At 39.8% G+C, this 23,998-nt stretch overlaps 1 protein-coding gene across 1 annotated transcript in view; it reads right to left on the reverse strand.

Moving 5' to 3' along the window:
• Positions 1 to 5,104: 5,104 nt before the first annotated feature.
• The window catches only part of LOC126190780 (dnaJ homolog subfamily C member 13), a 362,669-nt gene continuing 343,775 nt past the window's right edge, over positions 5,105 to 23,998 (reverse strand). Inside the window, exons 34-36 of the mRNA XM_049931321.1 lie at positions 22,546 to 22,686; positions 22,133 to 22,373; positions 5,105 to 6,345 (exon numbers count right to left, since the gene is read on the reverse strand). Coding sequence (XP_049787278.1) covers positions 6,230 to 6,345; positions 22,133 to 22,373; positions 22,546 to 22,686 — 498 coding nt within the window. The 3' untranslated portion in view covers positions 5,105 to 6,229. The remainder of the gene's footprint in view (positions 6,346 to 22,132; positions 22,374 to 22,545; positions 22,687 to 23,998) is intronic.

Consider the following 23,998-nt stretch of genomic DNA (forward strand, 5'->3'; position numbering starts at 1 on the left):
TTTTGTTATTTCTGTACATCATGTGTCTTGCACAAATCCAAATCAGTCAGCATCCGATACTCCAAATGTAAACATCCTTGTCAGTCAATCACGAATCAGCTCTCAATCAGCACAAACTGTATGTTATTCAGAGTATACATTTAGAAAGTCTGTAATGAGTAATTATCACCTAAAGTTCAATGTCTGTCTGTCAGTGCAACTGCTATATCATTCAGTTAGTCATCTTGATTGGAAAGTCAAGTTGTTAGTTAATTTTTTAAGACCATTCATATGAGTTGCTAACTTGGGTAATATTAGTTATTAAAAATGCTACTTAAAAGCTGAACATAACATGTTTAAAGCAATAATGTTAAATGAATGAAAAAGTGGATCTGACAGTGTTGGGATGAACATTAACAGTTTAATTCACCCAATAATTACGATAGGAAAACTGATAAAGATCAACATCTATCAGACTCATGAGGGACAATAACAGATCAGTAACTGTGCAACTGCAGCTTCACTTGTACACATAACTGAAAAGGCGAAAGAAATGATAAGTGACACAAAAATCTAGGCTAACTGATTGAGGGTTTGTAGTCTGACATTTATACATATAGCCTCCAAGCAGAAGTTCTCTAAAAAGTGTACATTAGTTGGAAATGGGGGCATTGTAGATCAGCATAAAAAAATCCAGTATACTCTCACTGCTGTACAGCATTAACATTTGCTCAAAAAATTTGAAATGCACTAATCTGAAAAATGGAAGGATGAAATCAAACAATGGGAAGTCCAGGATGGAATAACAACAATATCAAAATGATCTGTGCTGCTGTCAATCTATGTGTGCATGTGCAGGGGTGAGGTTGAGGTTTGAGGGGGTGGGGGGTGGTGGGGTGGGGAGGGGGGGGCTGCTGGCCTGACAACATGAGGCAGTTGAAGGAAAGGGAAAACACAATGTACATGCCAGTGAGCAATTAGGATGCACTATGGAGAGAGGATATAAAATGTAGACTGGCAATGACAAGGAAAGCATTTCTGAAGAAGAGAAATTTGTTAACATCGAGTACAGATTTAAGTGTCAGGAAGTCGTTTCTGAAAGTATTTGTATGGAGTGTAGCCATGTATGGAAGTGAAACGTGGACGATAAATAGTTCGGACAAGAAGGGAATAGAAGCTTTCGAAATGTGGTGCTACAGAGGAATGCTGAAGATTAGATGGGTAGATCACATAACTAATGAGGAAGTATTGAATAGGATTGGGGAGAAGAGAAGTTTGTGGCACAACTTGACTAGAAGAAGGGATCGGTTGGTGGGACATGTTCTGAGGCATCAAGGGATCACAAATTTAGCATTGGAGGGCAGCGTGGAGGGTAAAAATCATAGAGGGAGACCAAGAGATGAATACACTAAACAGATTCAGAAGGATGTAGGTTGCAGTAGGTACCGGGAGATGAAGAAGCTTGCACAGGATAGAGTAGCATGGAAAGCTGCATCAGACCAGTCTCAGGACTGAAGACAACAACAACAACAACAACGGAGTTGTTCTTCATTACCATGGGGCCAGGAGACAACATGGGGAAGAATCATCAGTAAACTGGAAGGAGTGCAAAATGTGATGGGTGTAGCCCAAGCATATAGTGCTGCCCACAGCATTGTTTCAGATGTACATGGAGCATTCTGAATCACAGGCACTGCTGTTTGAAGTGGATGAGATGGATGACCTTGGTTAACCACAGCAGCAGATTACTACAGGCAAGAAAGGACTCGCACCAAACAGGTGGATGCAGTTGCGCCATTTAACAAGACTGCAAGAGACAAATAGCTCTCTCCAGTGGCAAGGCAATTGCGGCGGGGGTGGGGGGGGTCTAAGCCCAACAACCAGTATGTTGTGTTCTGTTGACATCTGCACAATGGCAACATCTGTTTGTTTTGGTGCCAGAAGTTTAGGGACTGGGCTATTGAGGTATGGGGGTCACATGCTGTTCTCAGGTGAGAGCAGATTCCAGCTGAGTACTGATTCTGGATGGACCCTCATATGGTGTGAGGTGGGAACACACAAGGCACCTGAGACCATTACAAATATGATTGTTTTAGTGGTCATATGCTATGGAGTGGGGAGGCAAACTGACCCCCAAATCTTTGAATGTAGTACACTCACCAGTGATCATTATTATGACACTATACTTCTTCCCCACATGTATATTTCCAGGTGCACATTCGGCCCCATCTCCATTTTTATGGATCGCATTGCACAATTGCATTGAATAGCACAGGGAGCACACCCCTTGAAATGAGACGGCATTCAGTGAATGGACTGGGCTGCACATTCCATTGGCTTAAATCCTATTGAGCATATGTGGGATGTGTTGGGGAGACGTACTGTAGCATGTTCACATGCACCAATGACTGTCCAGCAGTTATCAACTGCGCTGGTGAAGAAATATAACACTACCACAAGAACTTACCAACCTGGTAGTCAGTATGGGAGCACATTGCAGAGCATGCACCACTGTCCACTGTGGTCACATACGTTATTAAAAGCCATGTCTCACCTTTTGTGATGTCCATGGAACCATCTTAAGTTATGCAGACTTCTGTGTAATTGTTGTTATTGAATACAATTGTTTTTATCTGTACTCTACTGTAGGAATTCTCCTCCCCCCCCCCCCCCTTTTGGAGATATAGATCTGATCTGGGGGAAAAAAAAACACCAACCCCCAGCTTCCCCTTCCATCCCCTAATGATTTGATAAGATGCAAACAATACTCTGTAGCCTAGTTTTTCTGTTAACTACTGAAACTTTATTACTTACTGTGAACTCATGGAAACAAGAATATTTGTTTGCCAAATTCACACAAGAAATCTCTAATGCTCCTCCACATCACAGTGACAGTTTATTTCTATGTGAGTATCCAGTCTCACCAAGAATCATCTTACTAACAGACCCAGCCTGCCTCTCTTAACCCACATATATATATCTAAAAACAAAGATGATGAGACTTACCAAACAAAAGCGCTGGCAGGTTGATTGACACACAAACAAACACAAACATACACACAAAATTCAAGCTTTCGCAACAAACGGTTGCTTCATCAGGAAAGAGGGAAGGAGAGGGAAAGACGAAAGGATGTGGGTTTTAATGGAGAGGGTAAGGAGTCATTCCAATCCTGGGAGCGGAAAGACTTACCTTAGGGGGAAAAAAGGACAGGTATACACTCGCACACACACACACACACACATATCCATCCGCACATACACTGACACAAGCAGACATTTGTAAAGGCAAAGAGTTTGGGCAACTGGAAACATTAATTTGCGTAACACGCATTATTGGGCAACTGAAAATCATTGCACACCAAAAACTGTGGTCAGTGAATGAATGGTGTGGCATTCTGGAGGACAGAATTATATGACTCTATTTCATCAAAGGAAATCTTAATGGTGGGAAGAACACCACATTCTTGCAAGAAACAGTAGGTCTGCTATTGGAAGAAATATCTTTAGGAACAAGGAACAGGATGTGGTATCAATACGATGGATGTCCGGCACATTTTTTACTGATGGTTAGAAATGAGTTGCAGAGATAATTCCCAAATCATTGGCTTCGATGCAGAGGAGATGTGTCATGGCCAACTCTTTCACCAGACTTGATGCCTCTGGATTTTTATTGTGGGGGTTCGTAAAGGATATTGTTTATAAAGACACTCCATCTACACCTGAAGATATGCGAGACAGAACTGTCAGAGCACATGCTTCAATAAGTGCCAATGTGATAAGGAATACCAATGATAAGATTGCAGCACTACTTTGATATCAATGGTCACCACTTTGAACTCCTCCTGTAAATGGATGTTCATGTCAGCTTTGTGACCTTCATTGATCTACAAAGACCTTACTGTTACATATCATTGGATTTGTCTCGATAGCTGCTGTCAGAAAGTATCAACCCATAGCATGCCAATTCACAATTCAAAAAACCCTTGACCTTCATATCTCTGAAACAACCCCACCTAGCAACAAAAAACCAATTCCATGTTATGGGCCCTGTTGTCCCATGCAATTTTTGTTCCACAAGCTTTCAGCTCCTATCATACTTCCTGAGTTATTCTTGGTGGCAATAGTTAGTGATCCACCCTGTATATTCCACTAATCACCAGTGACCTATTTTATTTCAGGAGACTGCTACATGATGGCAAATATATATTAGCCAAACACTAAAATTCAAACAAATTTAATTGAGGTATGATCATTTCTGCTATAGGCAGTTTCACATTACATGAGAGCTCACTGTCTAGTCTCTTTCAGTCATGTGCTCTAAAAAGGTAAAAAACATAGTTTAAAAAGAAGTACTATGGAAAGCTGAACATATAAATTGATACTTAAATAAATGTATTTACCATTTATCTGCTACTGTCACTAGTAATCCAACTAATGTGTTCATCACGCTAAATCCACAATTGTCTGCTTACAATTACATTGCCATCTTCACTTTGCTACTACCTTCACTTAGAACAGCTGTCCTCACTACTTATCTAAAGGAATACATGACTACTGTGTCAATACAGCCCACAGCAAGTACCACACACAATTTTCCAATTCATGAATTTCCATTTTGTACATTTGTACTTTTTGTTGATTTATGATACTCCAGTCAATATTATTCCAGCAGTTAATTCCCATAAAGAAATTGGGAAAACTACTTCACAGTAACTATTAATTGTAGCAAATGGTAGCTGTAGAATAAACTTACTTATGGCTCCTCTTCATTCCAATGTGGCAGCTATTGAAACCTACTTGGTTAGCATCCCACACACACACACACACACACACACACACACACACACACACACACACACAGGGGGGGGGGGGGAGAGAGAGAGAGAGAGAGAGAGAGAGAGAGAGAGAGAGAGAGAGAGAGAGAGAGAACGAACCTTAGCTACCCCGTGTAGATGAGAATTGAAAATAATACATAATAACAGTCTTTCTGTGCTCTTAATCCACCAGTCAACAGAATATAAACCACTACATTCCATTTTTTATGGTACACAAGTGAATTAATTGTGAGATTTTCTCCCAAATTAACACACTGCAATGACCAAATGCTACAATAAAAATGAGTGAATACAAATGAAAAATTGTGCTTTATTAAATATTTTATACATGATTATTATGCAATTTTCATATAAAATGTTATAATAATCAAAATATTGCAAATTAAAGGCAAATATAAATGACAGTGACAGATATCTCGGCTGTGTTATAGTGCACAATGTGCAACATAATTTCACAGTTTTTAAAGCAAGATACGCATACTGTGTACTTTTACACAAATGCACACATAAATTACAATATGTAATATTTACATAAGTACAGGAACACTGTCAAACAAGGAACAGTATTAGTGCGTTCCTCTCACATACACAATATCTTTATTTGGGTTACAGCTGGTAACAAAAGCAATTATCCATTCTGGCAGAACCATAATAAACACACAAAATATTTCCAGTAACTGATCTTTTTTTTCCATAACATTGAAGAAAAATTGACCAGCTTGATGGCATTCTTACTGAACATTTTTAGTTCTGTGTCTACGTACGATGACACACACATGCAAATTTGTTCTATTTAGTTTGTTTCTCTACATAGTTTGATGCACCTAGGAACTACATAAAACACAAAATTGGCTTTACACTGATAATTTACAGTCTTTAAAAATACACTCATATAAAAAAATAATATTTTAAGGGAGATATAAATTATTTTATGCTAGAATGTTTCAGTTCAACTGTCAGTCTAAAAACAGTTGAAACAAATATAAAAGAAATTTTCATTTTCATTAACTCTTCATACTTACAAAAATACATTGCTTTAAACAATTTTTGTTATCAGACATTCACCCTTGAAATTACATATGGGCGACAAATGAAAGGTAACAGTATTCTTTCATCTGGACATCACATTCATCCCGGACCCGTATTACTTTGATAATGTCTTAAGGACCATTGAGAATGCACCATTCACTTAGTATTCACAGACATGCAAACTTCATTTTATTGTTTTATATCTGGAGCAACAGAGTAAGGAAATAGTTATCACAGCAACGTACCACATCATGTTATGTTTATGAACATTTTTCATTGTCTTTTTCTCCCACAATAGAAAAAGCAGCTCACATAATATGAAACTGAGTGCTAGTTACTAACACACAAAGTCTGACTGATCATCATTCAGTCAATTTCTGTCCTTATCAAATGGTGTCCACTCTTACCAAAGGATCTTCTTTATCCAGGGGTGGAGGAACATCAGGTAAAGTAGTTGTAGCTGGACCCTGTGTTAGGTAACCTGCTGTTGTGGGTGGAGCCCCTTAAAAACAGAATTGACACATAATGTAAATTACACAGATATTGCATCTTTGTTTTAAGGTATGTACAAATCAATGAAGGATTAAACTCGAGAAGCTTAGCAGCTACATCCAGTTTCCCTTTTGTGTACTTCTAAGTTCAGTTATATCATTATTCCTAATTAAATGCAACAGAATGAATTTTACCTAACTAACATATGAAACAATAACACGTCTGGTTTGAAACAATGAGAATTTTACAGGGTCACTCTCCATACTAGTTAAAGCTGTGCAACCATGTAGACAACAACACTGAGCAAATTACTATTAAAGATATATACTACTCATGAAAACTTTATAGTCTTCTTCAGCTTGTGGTTCCACACCTATACAGACTTCACTTAGGGAATATTTCATTGGCTATATTGCAGCTGCGACAAAGGTCTTTACTATTCCTTTATATACTATCAGTTTCAAGCACCATGTTTCTCTTCAAGCACAATAAAGGAGTAAAAGGTGTGCACGAGACCTACATGTCAAATAAAGTTTCATTGACAAGCAAACATTATTGTACATGAATATCCTCGTCAGAGTTTTAGGAGATACAAGAAGGTATATTCAAGCAACAGTCCATTCTCAGTTTTATTGTGCCTTGAGACATTTTGATAACATATAGATTTATCTACAACTTAACACTTAACTATGTATAGCACCTGCAACTGTTACATGGCAACCATATTAATCATCTGTGGTCCAAATATTACCTCACTGACTCAAACACCAAGTCTATATCTGAGAATATGCTTGAAGCTTCCAGTCGGCTGTATGTAAAGGAACACCAATGGACTTTCTGACAGCAAAATTGGAGCCCATCAAATATTCCTCAAATAACACAACTGCTTGACACAATTTGTAGGTCAATGCACTTCAGTAACTAAAAGTAGCTACTTGGATGAGGGAGCAGGGGTGTACATGAAGAGGTTTTAAGTTCGATGACATTCAGAGAAATGTTGAATGATTACAGGAAACATATATTACATTTCTCAGGGGAGGAGAACGGATGTTCATCATAGTAATTGAGAGTACTGTGTCCCAATAATGGAAATTCCAGGAAGGAAATTTTGGACAGGTAACAACTCAATTACATATGGATGATGGGTGGCACATAATCATAATGGATTTTGAGCTTTCACTTTTTCCTAGTATTCTCTCTAACAGATGTGTCCTCGTGTGTAATTGTGGATATTAATGTAAAAATTACTTTGTGGCCAAATGTCAACATCAATATTATAAAATGATTATTGTTTACTTATTTTACATGTGAATGTACACAATGGCATGAAGCAAAAGCGTGCACCATCTCAAGTGCAGCTCAAAATATGAACCTAAAAGTATAATATTCACAAGGCCCTGTTTCAATGAAAAGTCTGTTTCTTTTCTCACCTTCTAACAACATTCACTTCATCCACTGATTTTGTGTTGGAAACATATCACTTTTTGAGGTCTCAACTCTTTACTTGAGATTTACATAGTGTTTACATTGAGCGAGGCACTATGGGGCTACCATAACAGTGAAACAGTCATTCTCGTTGCCCTCCAATATGGTGTGTGGCCACCTCAGATGGTCAGTACAGCTGCACACATATGTGGCATGGACAGTATGAGGTTATCAATCAGCTCTTTAGGGATATTTGGCCATTCTTCCAAGAGTGCAATATCCAGTCCTGCAACCAATGTGGGAGGTGCCGGTCTGGCTGCAATGCATCTGCCAAGTGCATCCCAGACATGATCAATCGGGTTGAAGTCCAGTGAACATGCTGGTCACTCCATTCAACTAATTCCCTCAGCTTAAGGCATGTTGTCCACCAGTGCAGCTCTGTGGGTATGAGCATTATCGTCCACCAGAAGGAACTAGTCTCCTATGGCACCAGTGCAGGGCACAACAAAAGGTTGAAGGATCTTATTCCTATACCTCAGAGCAGTCAAAGGGCCATTCTGAAAGGCACAGAGGTCCATACATCTGCCAATACCAGCTCCTAACCACACCATTTGTCCACCGCCATGACATGGTGATGTTTCCTGCACATAAGCAGGACTGTTCCCGAGTTCCATGTTGTCTCCAGATGAGGGAACAACAATCATCCGGCTGAACACAAAATCTTGACTCATATGTGAACAGCACCAAGCACCATTCATTACAACTCCAATCCTGATCTGCCCAGTTTCTGCGGGCTAAATGGTGTCATGGTTTTAATGGGATGCACACTGTACACCTCTGTGCTTAGAGGCCACATTCTCAAAGGCAATTTCGGACTGTGTGTGCTGATATTGCATGTCTTGTTGCTGCTGAGCTGCATTCAGCCTCCTGTCTCAATGGGCTGTTAACCAGAGATAACAGGTCATCTCTCGCTGATGTTACCTGTGGACGACCTTGGCCTTGTCTTCTTTCAACTGTTCCTGCTGTCTCAAATCACGTCCAGGTTCTGGAAATTACACTTTGGGACACTCAAACAGCTGCAGCCACCTCCCCCTGTGTCTGCCCTGCTTCCAATCGTCCTATGGCTCTCCATGCCATAGCTTCGGATAAGTCCATTGTTGTTGCCTTGCACTATCTGCTCACTACACTATCTGAACCCAACTGCTTGTGTAATTCATTTGGTAGAGTAAACACAAGTCCACATCAACCCCCACTGCAGCAAGTTTCCATTATTACCACTATCTCGGCGACCATAATGCTGTTGCCTCCACTCCGTAGAACTGACAGAAAGACGTCTAACAATTTTAGTTCATTCTGCTGATGACAGTGCTTCAGAACCTAGATATCTCGACTGATCCCCTAATTGTTCTGACCAGTGTACATATAATGTCAAAAAGGATGACTGAGTTCAGTTTTTGAACATGAAATAAATGTTAAGAGACTGACTTGTAAGTAATAGGTTCCAAGGCAGTTGCTATAACAACAGAAACTGGTAATGCAATACAATAATAGTGTGATTTTCTTGATGAACAGGCATTTCTAAAAAATAATAATAATAATAATAACAATAACCTGTTCACTGAAGACATCCCTCCAGCAACAGAATTTCATGCTTCACATGAAAGAACAAGCATGTTCCTCGAAACATTCCTGGCTACTGCAACTTTTGTTAATGACTACAGTTCACTATTGATTTGCTGCAGTGTGTACTGGCATTAATGGTACTGGAAGTGCATGAATAAAATTAACAATATACACAAAATTTTGCTGCAAGGTGAAGCCACGTGACAACACATGAAACAAAACTGAAATATTTGGCAGTAACTTGGTTACCTTTTTTGACAACGGTAAAAGACACATTTATAGCAGCAAAATTATTAATTAAATTTATTCTTATCAAAATGTCACACACACACACACACACACACACACACACACACACACACACACACTCAAGACATTTCTTGCCACTGTTAGATGCAGAGTGAAATGAGTTTGTAGGTGAAACATGAGTTTGTAGGTGAAACAATTGAGATTGATATCCATGTAGCTGTTAATTCACTCCAAAACTTCATCCCTAAATATATGGACTTCGGCAGATGAAACTATATCTGCTTAGGCACATGCCCAGGATCAGAGTTCAAACTTACCAAACAAATTACAGTTGTTAACACCATTTTAATATTAGGGCATGCAGATTAATTTTAAACACCTTTGGACTGCAGATGTGTAGGAACTTTCAATCCGTTGTAGCTGTGCACAGTATTTTCACTATCCATGCAACCCTTGTAACCATGGTCTCTGATGATTTTTTTTTATGGCAAGTGGGACAGACAGCTGAGAGCAATAGCCACCAACCACAATGGAGTGACTGAAGCGGTTGGTTTCTGAATCAAACAGGGAGAGGTGGGATGGGACTGGATATCATATTGTATTACTGAAACAATGTCACTGCAGGAAGTTCTGTAGTTGCATATGAGTTAAAGCTGGTGGAAATCCTCCACCACATAATTATTCTGGTTCCTAACAATTATGGACGCTCTGTCTCATATCAGTGACTGTTATGAGCTGGTGAGAGCTCTTTTTGCAATGGAATGGTTGCTCTCCTGGAAGAGAGATGAAGGAAAGTTTATAAATTGAGACTGGAGGTTAATAAAAATATGAATTAGGATAGATTGTCACTCACCACAGAGAGAAGTGCTGAGCGACAGACAGACATTTAAAAATAGACTAAGCTATGAGACAAAGTTCTTCATCAGATGCAGAACACATGCACATCCATACTTTGACAACTCACACATGGTAACTGTCATCTGTGGGCACTTAGGCCAGACTCTAGGACCCACATCCAGTTCAGATTCACCAAAGGCATCTCTATGATGGCCCATGGCAAGGACACACTACTCTCATTCCACCAGAATTTTATCAATGACTCCCTCATTTGTTTCACCTGTTCCTTCCTGGCATAATGTCAGTTTCATGCAAGTTGACCACTACCTCAATTGTGCATTTGATACGAACACAGGTTCTTACGGAGCCATCAGTCAATAACTATTCCTCCACTTCAACAGGTGTCACTTGCCCCACACAAAAAACCATCTTCCAAATAGCAAAGCCACCAATGGATGTCATACGCGCAGTGAAAAGGCATTTGTCTCCCAGTATCATGATCTTCATTTGGGTCTGCAGACTGAAACTACCTTTCTCACCTTCTCAAGAAATATCATGCCTTACCTCTGTATACACCCAACAATATTTTAATGGGACAAGTAAAGAATGATGATCATTTGATAATATTGCAGTAGTTAAATATTTTTTATAAGGACTTACATTTTACTAACCCTATACTCACCTCCTCAAGAAATATCATGCCTTACCTCTGTATACACCCAACAATTCTCTCTTACCCCAGGGTAAGAGAGAATATCTGCTGTTTAGTAACATACAGGTAAACATTGGAAATACAATATAATATAGTAGTAACCAATGCAATTGCCATGTGCCCCTGGCAAAAAAGTTAAGCATGTAGAAATGATTCTGCACTTTGGACCCCATTTTGCACAAATTCAGACCAGTGGAATCACGTAATGGCCTGCAACTGCTATACTGGTATTGTTTATAATATTAGAGATGTCACCATGCAACAGAATGGTCAGTCATGATTGCTACACAAAACTCTATAGCCTATCAAACTATTTGCCAACACTTTAATTAAGGGAATAACTTGACAATTATGTTGGGCAGTAGTGCATTTACTTGCTGGGATTCAAAATGGCCTCCCATTTGCAGGCATGCATGCTGAACTGTGCAACTGAGATTTGTTTTTGTTGTGGTCTTCAGTCCGAAGACTGGTTGGATGAAGCTCTCCATGATACTCTATCCTGTACAAGCCTCTTCATCTCAGAGTAACTACTGCAATCTACATCCTACTGAATCTTCTTAATGCACTATCTCCAGGTGTCCCTCTAAAATTTTTACCCCCCCACTCTTCCCTCAAACATTAACTCAGTGATCCGTTGATGCCTCAGAATATGTCCTACCTTCTTCCAGTCAACTTGTGCCACACATTCCTCTTCTCCCCAATTCTATTCAGTACCTTCTCATTAGTTATGTGATCTACCCATGTAATCTTCAGCATTCTTCTGTAACACCACATTTCAAAAGCTTCTATTCTCTTCTTGTCTACACTGTTTATCGTCCATGTTTCCCTTCCAAACATGGCTACACTCCATACAAATACTTTCAGAAATGACTTCCTGACACTTAAATCTGTGCTCGATGTTAACAAATTTCTCTTCTTCAGAAATGCTTTCCTTGTCATTGCCAATCTACTTTTTTATCCTCTCTACTTCAACCATCATCAGTTATTTTGCTCCCCAAATAGCAAAACTCCTTTACTACTTTAAGTGTCTCATTTCCTAATCTAATTCTCTCAACATCACCCGATTTAATTTGACTACATTCCATTATCCTCGTTTTGCTTTTGTTGATGTTCATCTTATATCCTCCTTTCAAGACACTGTCCATTCCGGTCAACTGCTCTTCCAAGTCCTTTGCTGTCTCTGGCAGAATTACAATGCCATCACCTAACCTCAAGGTTTGTATTTCTTCTCCCTGGATTTTAATTCCTACACCAAATTTTTCTTTTGTTTCCTTTACTGCTTTCTCAATATACAGACAGATTGAATGGCATCAGGGATCAGCTACAGCCACGTCCCGCTCACTTCTCAATCGCAGCTCCCCCTCTGCGCCCTCAACTTTTGTAACTGCCATCTGGTTTCTGTACAAATTGTGATTAACCTTTCACTCCCTGTATTTTATTCCTGCCACCTTCAGAATTTGAAAGAAAGTTTTACAGTCAACTTTGTCAAAAATTTTCTGCAAGTCTACAAACGTTGTAAATGTAAATTTGCCTTTCCTTAACCTATCCTTTAAAACAATTGGAAAGGTCAGTATTGCCTCACGCGTTCCATCTTTTCTACAGAATCCAAACTGATCTTCCCCTAAGTAAGCTTCTTTCAGATTTTCCATTCATCTGTAAAGAATTTTTGTCAATATTTTGCAATCGTGATTTATTAAACTGATAGTTAAATAATTTTCACACCTGTCAGTACCTGCTTTCTTTGGCACTGGAATTATTATAATCTTCTTGAAGCCTGATGGTACTTCACCTGTCTTGTGCATCTTCTCACCAGATTGTCATCTGTTTGTTTTGAATAGCTTGTGAGATAAAAGAGAGGGAAAAAAAAGTGTTAGTGATGGATAGGGACTGCGCCTGTTGTGTACGGATTCAGGGGGAATTGGCCACCATCCGTAAACAGCTGGAAGCTGTATTGGCCATGGTCGACAGGCTCCAGGCTGTTGCCCTGGGCCGCGGTAACATTGAGACACCCGAGGAGAGCGCTTTGGTGCCTCTGGAACCTGTAGCACCTCCTGCGATCTCTGATGGCGCTGTGCCCTCAGATTCAGACATCCCTGCCGATTGACACTTGCCTGACAGTAATTGGCGAACCATGGCGGGGGGTCATGAATCCCTGGGCGGAAGGCAAAAGTTGGTGCTGGCCACAAGGCTGTACCCTTACGCATCCGTAACAGGTTTGAGGTACTGCCCTCTGCTGAAAGTACTTCTGAGCCAACAAGGGCAGGACAGCCTTGCCTGTTGCAGTAGTAGGTCTGGACAAGTGCAAAGGGTGGGATTGCTTGTCATTAGGGGTCCAATGTTAGGCGGGTGATGGAGCCCCTTAGGGATATAGCAGCTAAGGATGGGAAGAAAGCCAATGTGCACTCCATGTGCATACCGAGGGAGTCATCCAAGATGTGGAAAGGGTCCTTCCGGATGCCATGAAGGGTAAAGGGTGCAGCCAACTGCAGGTGGTGGCTCGTGTCGGCACTTATGACGTGTGTCGCTATGGATCAAAGAGATTCTCTCTGGTTTCCGGCGGCTATCTGAGTTGGTGAAGACGGCCAGTCTTGCCAGCGAGATGAAGGCAGCACTCACAATCTGCAGCATCGTTGACAGGACTGATTGTGGACCTTTGGTACAGAGACAAGTGGAGGGTCTGAATCAGAGGCTCAGACAGTTCTGCAACCATGTACGCTGCAGATTCCTCGACTTGCGCCATAGGGTGGTGGGGTTTCAGGTTCCGCTAAATAGATCAGGTGTTCACTACACACAGGAGATAACTACATAGCTGCAGGGGCTGTGTGGCGTGGACTAGGCTTTTTTTTTATGTTAAACAGTCTCAGGAAAGGTCAAAAAGGGCTCCAGTCTCAAAGGGTACAGAGCAAAGAAACGACGAGAATCGACCAAGCAACAGTCGGTATTGTAGTTGTAAATTGTCGTAGCTGTGTTGGAAAAGTACCAGAGTTTCAAATGCTGACAGAAAGCACTGAAGCTGAAATAGTTATAGGAACAGAAAGCTGGCTAAAGCCAGAGATAAATTCTGCTGAAATTTTTACAGAGGCACAAACCGTGTTCAAAAAGGATAGATTAAATAAAGTAGGTGGTGGTGTGTTCGTGTCTGTTGGTAGTAGTTTATCTTGTAGTGAAGTTGAAATAGATAGTTCCTGCAAATTACTAGGGCTAGAGGTTATACTCAACAGCTGTACCAAAATAATAATTGGCTCCTTCTACCGACCCCCCAACTCAGATGATATAATAGCTGAACGATTCGAAGAAAACTTGAATCTCATTACAAATAAGTACCCCACTCATACAGTTATAATTGGTGGAGGCTTCAATCTACCCTCAATTTGTTGGTGAAAGTACACGTTCAAAGCCAGTGGTAGACAGAAAACATCTTCCAACATTGTACTGAATGCTTTCTTCGAGAATTACTTTGAACAATTAGTTCATGAGCCCACACGAATTCTAAATGGTTGCGAAAACACACTTGACCTCTTAGCCAAAAATAATCCTGATCTAATATAAAGTATCATGATGGATACAGGGATTAGTGAACACAAGGTCACTATAGTGAGGCTCAAAACCATATAAACCAAAAACCACTAAAAATAAATGCAAAATACATCTATTTACAACAGCAGATAAAATTTTTTTGATGCCTTCCTAAGAGTGAGTCTCCATTCCTTCCAAGCTAATTATGTAAGTGTAGACCAGATATGGCTCCGATTCGAAGATACAGTTTCGACAGCAATAGATAGATTCGTACCACATAAGTTAATAAGAGACGGAACTGATCCACCATGGTACACAAAACACGTCAGAACACTGTTGCAGAAGCAATGAAAAAAGCATGCTAAATTCTGAAGAATGCAAAATCCCCAAGACTGGCCAAGTTTCATGGAAGCTCGAAATTTAGTGCGGACATCAATGCGAGATGCTTTTAATAGTTTCCATAATGAAACATTGTCTCAAAATATGGTAGAAAACCCAACACGATTCTGGTCGTATACAAAGCACACCAGTGGAGGGAGGGGAGGGGGGGGGGGGGGGGACCACAGTCAGTACCGTCACTGTGTGATAGCAATAGAAATGTTACCGATGATGGTACCACAAAAGCAGAGTTACTACATACAGTTTTCCATAACTACTTCATAAAAGAAATCAAAGTAAATATTCCAGAATTCAAAACCAGAACAGCTGATAGCATGAGTGACATAAAAATAGATATCTTAGGCAATTCGAAACAACTCAAATCACTTAAGAAAGGCAAGTCTTCCGATCCAGATGGTATACCAATCGGGTTCCTTTCAGAGTATGCAGAAACAATAGGCCTTTCTTAGCAATCATACGTAACTGCTCACCTGATGAAAGGTCTGTTCCTAAAGACTGGAAAGTAGCACAGGTTACACCAATATTCAAGAAAGGAGATAGGAGTAACCCATTGAATTACAGACCCATATCACTGACCTCAATTTGAAGTAGGATTTTCGAGCATATACTGTACTCAAACATTATGAATCACCTCGAAGAAAATGACTTATTGATACATAACCAACACGGATTCAGAAAATATCATTCTTGTGCAACACAGCTAGCTCTTTATTCCCATGAAGTAACGAGTGCTGTCGACAAGGGACCTCAGATTGATTCCATATTCCTAGATTTCTAGAAAACCTTTGATACCGTTCCTCACGAGCGACTATTACTCAAATTGAGTGCATATGGAGTATTGTCTCAGTTGTGCGACGGGATTCGTAGTTTCCTCTCAGAGAGGTCACAGTTCGCAGTGATAGACAGTAAATCATCGAGCAGAACAGAATTGATATCTGGCATTCCGCAAGGTAGTGTCATAGGCCCTCTGCTTGTTCCTGATTTACATAACTGATCTAGGTGATAATCTGAGCAGGCCCCTTAGATTGTTTGCAGATGATGCTGCAATTTACCATCTAGTAAAATCATCAGACAATCAATTCCAATTACAAAATGGTCTAGAGAGAATTTCTGTATTGTGTGAAAAGTGGCAACTGAAATCCGATAAATTTTGGTTGTACAATAAATCACGAAACTGCACAAATCCAAGGGCTGTCAATTCAACTAAATACCTAGGAATTACGATTACAAACAACTTAAATTGGAAAGACCACATAGATAATATTGTGGGGAAGGTGAAACAAAGACTTTGCTTTGTTGGCAGAACATTTAGAAGACGTGACAAACCCACTGAAGAGGCAGCCTACATTACACATATCCGTCCTCTACTGGAATATTGCTGTGTAGTGTGGGATCCTTACCATGTAGGATTGACAGAGGGCATCAAAAAAGTGCAGAGAAGGGCAGCTCATTTTGTGTTATTGTGCAATAGGGGTGAGAGTATCACTGATATGATACACAGGTTGGGGTGGCAATCACTTAAACAAAGGTGGTTTTCTTTGTGGTGAGATCTGTTTACGAAATTTCAATCACCAACTTTCTCTTCTGAATGTGAAAATATTTTGTTGACACCCAGCTATGTAGGGAGAAATGATAATCATTATAAAATAAGAGAAATCAGAGTTCGAATGGAAATATTTAGGTATTTCTTTTTCCCAAGCGCCATTCGACGCTGCAATGGTAGAGGAGTAATATGAAAAGGGTTTAATGAACCATCTGCCAGGCACTTAAGTCTGAATTGCAGAGTAACCACGTAGATGTAAATGTAGATGTAGATGGAAGAGTTTTGTCATGGCTGGCTCTCCCAAGGCTATCAGTAGATCTAACAAAATGTTGTCTACTCCCGGGGCCTTGTACTAACTTACATCTGTCAGTGCTCTGTCAAATTCTTCACGCAGTATCATATCTCCAATATCATCTTCATCTATGTCCTCTTCCATTTCCATAATATTGCCCTCAAGTACAATGCCCTTGTATGGATACACTATATACTCCTTCCACATATGTGCTTTCCCTTATTTGCTTAGGACAGGTTTTCCACCTGAACTCTTAATATTCCTACAGGCAGTTCTCTTTTCTCCAAAGGTCTCTCTAATTTTCCTGTAGGCAGCATGTATCTTACCCCTAGTGATCTATGCTTCTGCATCCTTACATTTGTCCTCTAGCCGTTCCTGCTTAGCCATTTCGCACCTCCTGTCGATCTCATTTTTGTGACGTTTGTATTCCTTTTCTCTTACTTCATTTACTGCATTTTTATAGATTCTCCTTTAATCAATTAAATTCCATATCTCTTTTGTTACCGAAGGATTTCTACAAGCATTCGTCTTTTTATCTACTTGAACCTGTGCTCCATTTACTATTTCATCTCTCAAAGCTACCCATTCTTCCGGTATATTAATAATTTTTACTTATGGACCGTCTGACAGCAACTGAATAAAACACAATTTTAGTGGTACAGATACGTGGATGACATTATTTGTCTGGTAGATGAGCCAAGTGAAAAAATAGATGAACTCCATTCAGAAATAAACAAAGCTCATCAGAACATAAAATTCACACTTGAAAAAGAAAATCAAATAAATTTTCTTGACATTACAATTAAAAAAGAAAATGGTAAACATACATTTAACATCTTTAGAAAACCAACAGCCACAGACACAATAATACATTCCACATCCGATCACCCCCACAGTCACAAACTTGCAGCACTAAGACACATGTTACATAGATTAAACAGAATCCCACTCAGCAAGATGGCACTAAAATTGTGTTTTATTCAGTTGCTGTCAGACGGTCCATAAGTAAAAATTATCAATATACCGTAATATTACACGCAACTGAGGAAGACAGGACTATAAAAGTTGAAGATACCCATTCTTCTTCTACTGTATTCCTTTCTCCTGTTCTTGTCAATGGTTCCCTAATGCTACCTCTGAAACATTCCAAAACCTCTGGTTCTTTCACTTTATCCAGATCTCATCTCCTTAAATTCCTACTTTTTCACAGTTTCTTCAGTTTAATCTACAGCCCACTAGCAATAAATTGTGGTCTAAGTCACATATGCCCCTGGAAATATCTTACAATTTAAAAACCAGGTTCCTAGATCTCTGTCTAATCATTATGTAAACAATCTGAAGCCTTCTGGTGTCTCCAGGTCTTTTCCATGTATACAACCTTCTTTCACAATTCTTGAACAAAGTGTTAGCCGTGATTAAGTTATGCTCTATGCAAAATTCTACCGGGGGGTTCTTCTTTCACTCCTTACTCCCAGTCCATATTCACCTACTACTTTTTCTTCTCTTCCTTTTCTTATTACCGAATTCCAGTCTCCCATGACTATTAAATATTTGTCTCCCTTCACTACCTGAATAATTTCTTTTATCTCATCATACATTTGATCAATCTCTTCATCATCTGCAGAGCTAGTTGGCATATAGACTTACATTACTGTGGTGAGAGTGGGCTTCATGTTTATCTTGGCTACAATAATGTGCCCACTACGCTGTTAGTAGTAGTTTATCCATGTTCTTATTTTTATATTCAATACTGAACCTACTCCTGCAGTACCCATATTTGATTTTGTATTTGTAGCTCTGTATTCACCTACCAGTAGTCCCGTTCCTCCTGCCACAGAACTTCACTAATTCCCACTGTATCTAACTTTAACCTATCCATTTCCCTTTGTAAATTTTCTAACCTACCTGTCTGATTAAGGGATCTGACATTCCGCACTCCAATCCATGTAACACCAGTTTTGTTTCTCCGGATAACGACATTCTCCTGAGTAGTCCCCACCCATAAATCTAAATGGCAGACTATTTTACCTCCAGAATATTTTACCCAAGATAACACCATCAGCATTTAACCATACAGTAAAGCTGCATGCCCTCAGGAAAAATTACAGCTGTAGTTACCCCTTGCTTTCAGCCATTCGCAGTACTGGCACAGTGTTGCTGTATTGGTTGATGTTACAAGGCCAATTCAGTCAATCATCCAGAATGTTGCACCTGCAACAACTGAAAAGGCTGCTACTCCTCTTCAGGAGCTGCACATTGGTCTGGCTTCTCAACAGACCCCCCCCCCCCCCCCACTGTCGTTGCAGCTAAGGTACGGCTATCTGTATTGCTGAGGCTCTCAAGTCTCCCCACCAATGGCAACTTCCATGTACACAATCCAACGTATCCAAGGGGCACATGAGAGCATCTGTATATGTTGGTGCTATATGTCTGGCCACATCAACCATGAATTACTGCACTCTTAAGCATATAGAATACCATACAATCACTTTTGTACGAGGGTAATCCCGAAAGTAAGGTCTCCTATTTTTTTTTATAAGTACATAGACCTGTTTATTTCTACAATGGTTTACATAACATCACTGCTTGAAGATTTAGCTATTTTTCGACATAATCACAATTTCTGTCTATGCATTTTTGTAGATGCTGTGGCAGTTTTTGTATGCGCATGTCATACAAGCTCACTGCCATGCTGCAAAGAAGTATGCCGCCGCTGGCATGATTGTTGCTTGGTCTCAGGTGTAAAGTGGTTATGTTCAGGTTTTGTTACCCGTGACAACTGAGTCAAGAAAGTTGTTCTGTTCGGCTGCAAGGTGGTGAAGAAATGCACGGGAAGCATCAAATGGTCATCAGTCAGCATGTGTGGCACCCATCTTGCGCACACCTTCCGGTAGTTCAATGTTACCATTAAAATTCTGTGAGCGGTGCTTCAGGAAACCTCAGGAAGCAACGTGCAGAGATCATCCAGGGTGATCCGCCAATCTTCACGCATGCTTTGCTGAACCTTCAACACTGTCTCCCCAGAAATTGAAGATCTCCCCTCCTTCGTTCGTCGTGAATTTCGGTCCGACCAGGTGCAAACTCTCTACACCACTTACGAACATTTTTGACATCCACTGGTGATGGATTTCAATTGGCGCAGTGCCCTTTGCGTTCAAAAACTGAACAACTACGTGCAATTCGCATTTGGCCGTAACATCCATGGAAAGCCCCATTCTCAACAGCTGCCAAGCCAAGACTGAGTGCCTCAGCGAGGCATGCGCATGTTTACACACAGTGCATGAAGCACTCTTCATAACAGTGTGACCAACTGCTACACAGACAGAGTTCTGTACTTATAAAAAAATAGGAGACCTTACTTTTGGAATTGCCTCATACTTGACATTGTCTCAGAGGCCCAGTATTTTTCAAAAGCCAGATGTCCAAGACCTTTAGTCATAATTAAAAACTGTCAAAGCGCTTTGTACACTTTTCAATCTCATACATTACCTTTATCATAAAGGAATGAAAATGCAGTCTTTCATAAAGAAAATACATGTCCACTGACAGTATGTGTCTATGAATTAACTGAATCATAGCTTAGTAGTACTCTAATGGGCAGTTGCATTCCATTTTCACAACTTGTTTAATCTTAACAGAAAAAAAGACACGACACCACAAAGGAATTATTTGAAAGGGATGAAATCAGTAGATGTGTTGTACGTGTGCAGACAAACAATTGCAATTTCAGAACAAATTGATGATTTATTTAAGGAAAAGAGCTTGACAAATTGAGCAAATCAATAATACATTGGTCTACATTTGGCTCTCATGTAGGCAGTTATTCAGCTTGGCATCGATCAACAGAGTTGTTGGATGTCGTCCTCAGGGGTATCGTGCCAAATTCTTGTGTTCTATTGCCAAAATTATGAAATGGTAGAAGGGCCTTGCACATAATTCCCCACATGCTCTCAAGTGAAGAGAGAGATCCAGTCACCTTGTTCGTCAAGGTGGGGTTTGGCAAGCATGAAGTTAAGCAGTAAAACCCCGACATGTGTGTGGGCATTATCTTACTGAAATATAAGTTCAGGGTGGCTCACCATGAAGGGCAGTGAAACGTGGTGTAGCATGTTGTTGACGTACCATTGTGCCATAAGGATGCTGCAGATGGAAACCAAAGGGTTACTGCTATGAAAAGAAATGGCACCCCAGACCATCACACCTGGTTGTTGGGCTGTATGGTGGACGACAGTCAGGTCAGTATCCGACCACTTTCCAGGACATCTCCAGATATATCTTCAGCCTGTAGATGCCCTGGACAGTGGTGGCATACCAATGTGACTGTGACGTACCGTACAGCCCAAGAACCAGTAGTGGTGACACTTCTTTTTATAACAAGACCCCTTCGGTTGTCATCCGTAGCACCCTTACAATTCAGCAGTATGTCAACAACACTCTTAATCCTGTTTCATTGCCCTTCATGGCAAAGCGATCCTGGCCTTACACTTCAGCAAGACAATGCCCATTTTCACGTGGTGAGAGTTTCTGCTCCTTGTCTTTGTGCTTGCAAAATCCTAACTTGGCCAGAAGGGTCACCAGATCCCTCCTTAATTGAAAACATTTGGAATATTATGGGCAGGGTCCTCCAATCATCCTGTGATTTTGATTATCTAACACACCTGTTGGACAGAATTTTACACAATACCCCTCAGGAGGAAATCTGATAACTAAATCAATCAATGCCAAGCCAAATAACTGCTTGCAGAAGAGCCAAAGGTAGATCAATGTGTTATTGACTTGCTTAGTGTGTGAAGCTCTCTCTCGAGTCAGTCATCAAATTTTTCTGGAACTGTACCCATTTCTTTGTCTGTACATGTACATCCCACCTACCAATTTCCATTCCATTGGATAATTCCTTCATGGTGTGTGTGTGTGTGTGTGTGTGTGTGTGTGTGTGTGTGTGTGTGTGGTTTTTTTTTCCCACCTAAGAATGTATTTTGTCACCAAGTAGCTGAGTGAGAAATACAATAAGTAATCTCTGCTCATGTACAGAATGTAGACAGAATTACTCATGAATGCTTTGTAATACTCTTCATGCCAACTTTTCATTTTTTGCATGCCACCTCCATCTTTGTGCTGTTGCAATTTTAACAGCCGGCACATGAACAGGAAACAACATTTTCAGTTTCTTCAGGAGACTCTATAAAGCTATATTACAGTACCTGTCAAGTATCCAGCTGTAGTAGTGTTGCTGATAAACAAATCATGCCTTTGATCCCTGTATTCAGCCCATACTGAGGACTTCTCCAATATGCCTTCTATTTTGCTCCCTAAGTGGAGATTTCGAGACATGGCCTTCAGTGCCTTCACTATTTGAGCTTTAGTCATAGCAGGGTTCTCAATGGCTTCCAGTCTGCCTTCCAGAAGGCCTAATAGGTATGGCACAATATCAGCATCTAAAGCCTTTAATAACAAACACACACATCCATTATTATTTATCAAATGACCTTAATTCAAGCACAGTGCAGTTATAAACATTATATGATCTGAAGATGAAATTAACCTGACAATGTCTTACTCTCATATCACATACTTTTTTGACATAAGATTACAACAAAATTTGAGAAGTTTTTACCTGTTTTATAAGCTGATCCTGATTTGCAGAGAAAAGCCTGTTCAGAGCTTCACATCCAACACCAATTATGTCTTTACACGTCTGCATTGCTTGCTTCATGGGTTTGATGCAATCTGTATGGGCCATTGCTTGTATGCAAACCTTCAAAGAAGTCACCATAACATTTTAAAATGAAGGACATGAATAAGAAGAGTTTTTTTTTGTTTTTTTGTTTTTAAGCCAAGTCACAGCTTCAGTTTTTGAATGAAACAGCAAGTAAAGCATAAATACAGGGTATTTATAAATGAATATCAGGGTTTAAACACTTTATAATATTTATTACATTAAACTTACAGTTATAAATGTTAAATGAAAGAGCAACTCAAACAGTTTTACCAAGAGCCTTATAAATGTGCAATGTGAGCACCATTTGTCACATGGTACACATCAAGTCTATAGCCAAACACTGGATAGGCCGCAAGGGGCACAATGACAGGGCTTGCTTTGCATGGCCTCCACAATCACCCGACCTAACGCCATGCAATTTTTTCCTTTGGCGTTTCATCAAGGATCATGTGTACATGCCTCCACTACCAACAGAATTAAGAAACCGGATTGAAGCAGCTGTTGCTACAATCACTGAAGACACACTTATCAACGTTTGGGAAGAACTCGACTGTAGACTTGATGTGTGACATGTGAAAAATGGTGCTCACATTGAATATTTGTAAGGTTCTTGAAAACTGTTTGAGTTGCTCTTTCATTTGACATGTCATTTATAATTGTAAGTTTAATATAATGAATATTATAAAGCATTAAAACCCTGATATTCATTTATAAACACCCTGTATAACAATTTTTGAGAGGCTGAAGGAATGTGCCCAGATTTAGCAAAGCATGTAATATACAGTTATGCAAGTAAAATTACACTTGCCGAAACTTAATAGTGAACAAATCATCACATAATGACAATGAAAATTTTGACAAACAATTAGGAAACTGACACTTAAACTACAGAAACTCTCCACTTGAAAAGTGAATAGGAGCATGTTGGTGTGCACCAAAGACAATACAGTGCACAACAATACAATACACAAGAATGTCTGTACAGGACAAATACAACATCAATACAGATAAAGGGCATCCTGAAAGATAAGCATTTGCATGTACACAAATCATGAGGTACCATGACATTACAATACAGATAGAATAAAAATGCAATAAAATAACATCTCCAATATTGTGCTGAAATGTATTGTGTTCAGTTGATATCGCATCAGTGTGTGTCCTCAGTGAAACAGCTGTTGAACTGTTTTAAATTTTAACATTCAACACAAAATCATTAAAAGGTCTGTCACTGCTAAGGTGTAGGAGACCTTTGACTGCCTGGTTCAGGCCAGAAGCAGAATAAATCTTACAACAAAGATAGGACATAACAATAAATGTCTAAGCTATGTAGGAACAAAACAAAAGA

This window comes from Schistocerca cancellata, chromosome 6 (assembly GCF_023864275.1).
Source record: "Schistocerca cancellata isolate TAMUIC-IGC-003103 chromosome 6, iqSchCanc2.1, whole genome shotgun sequence".
NCBI classification, from domain to species: domain Eukaryota; kingdom Metazoa; phylum Arthropoda; class Insecta; order Orthoptera; family Acrididae; genus Schistocerca; species Schistocerca cancellata.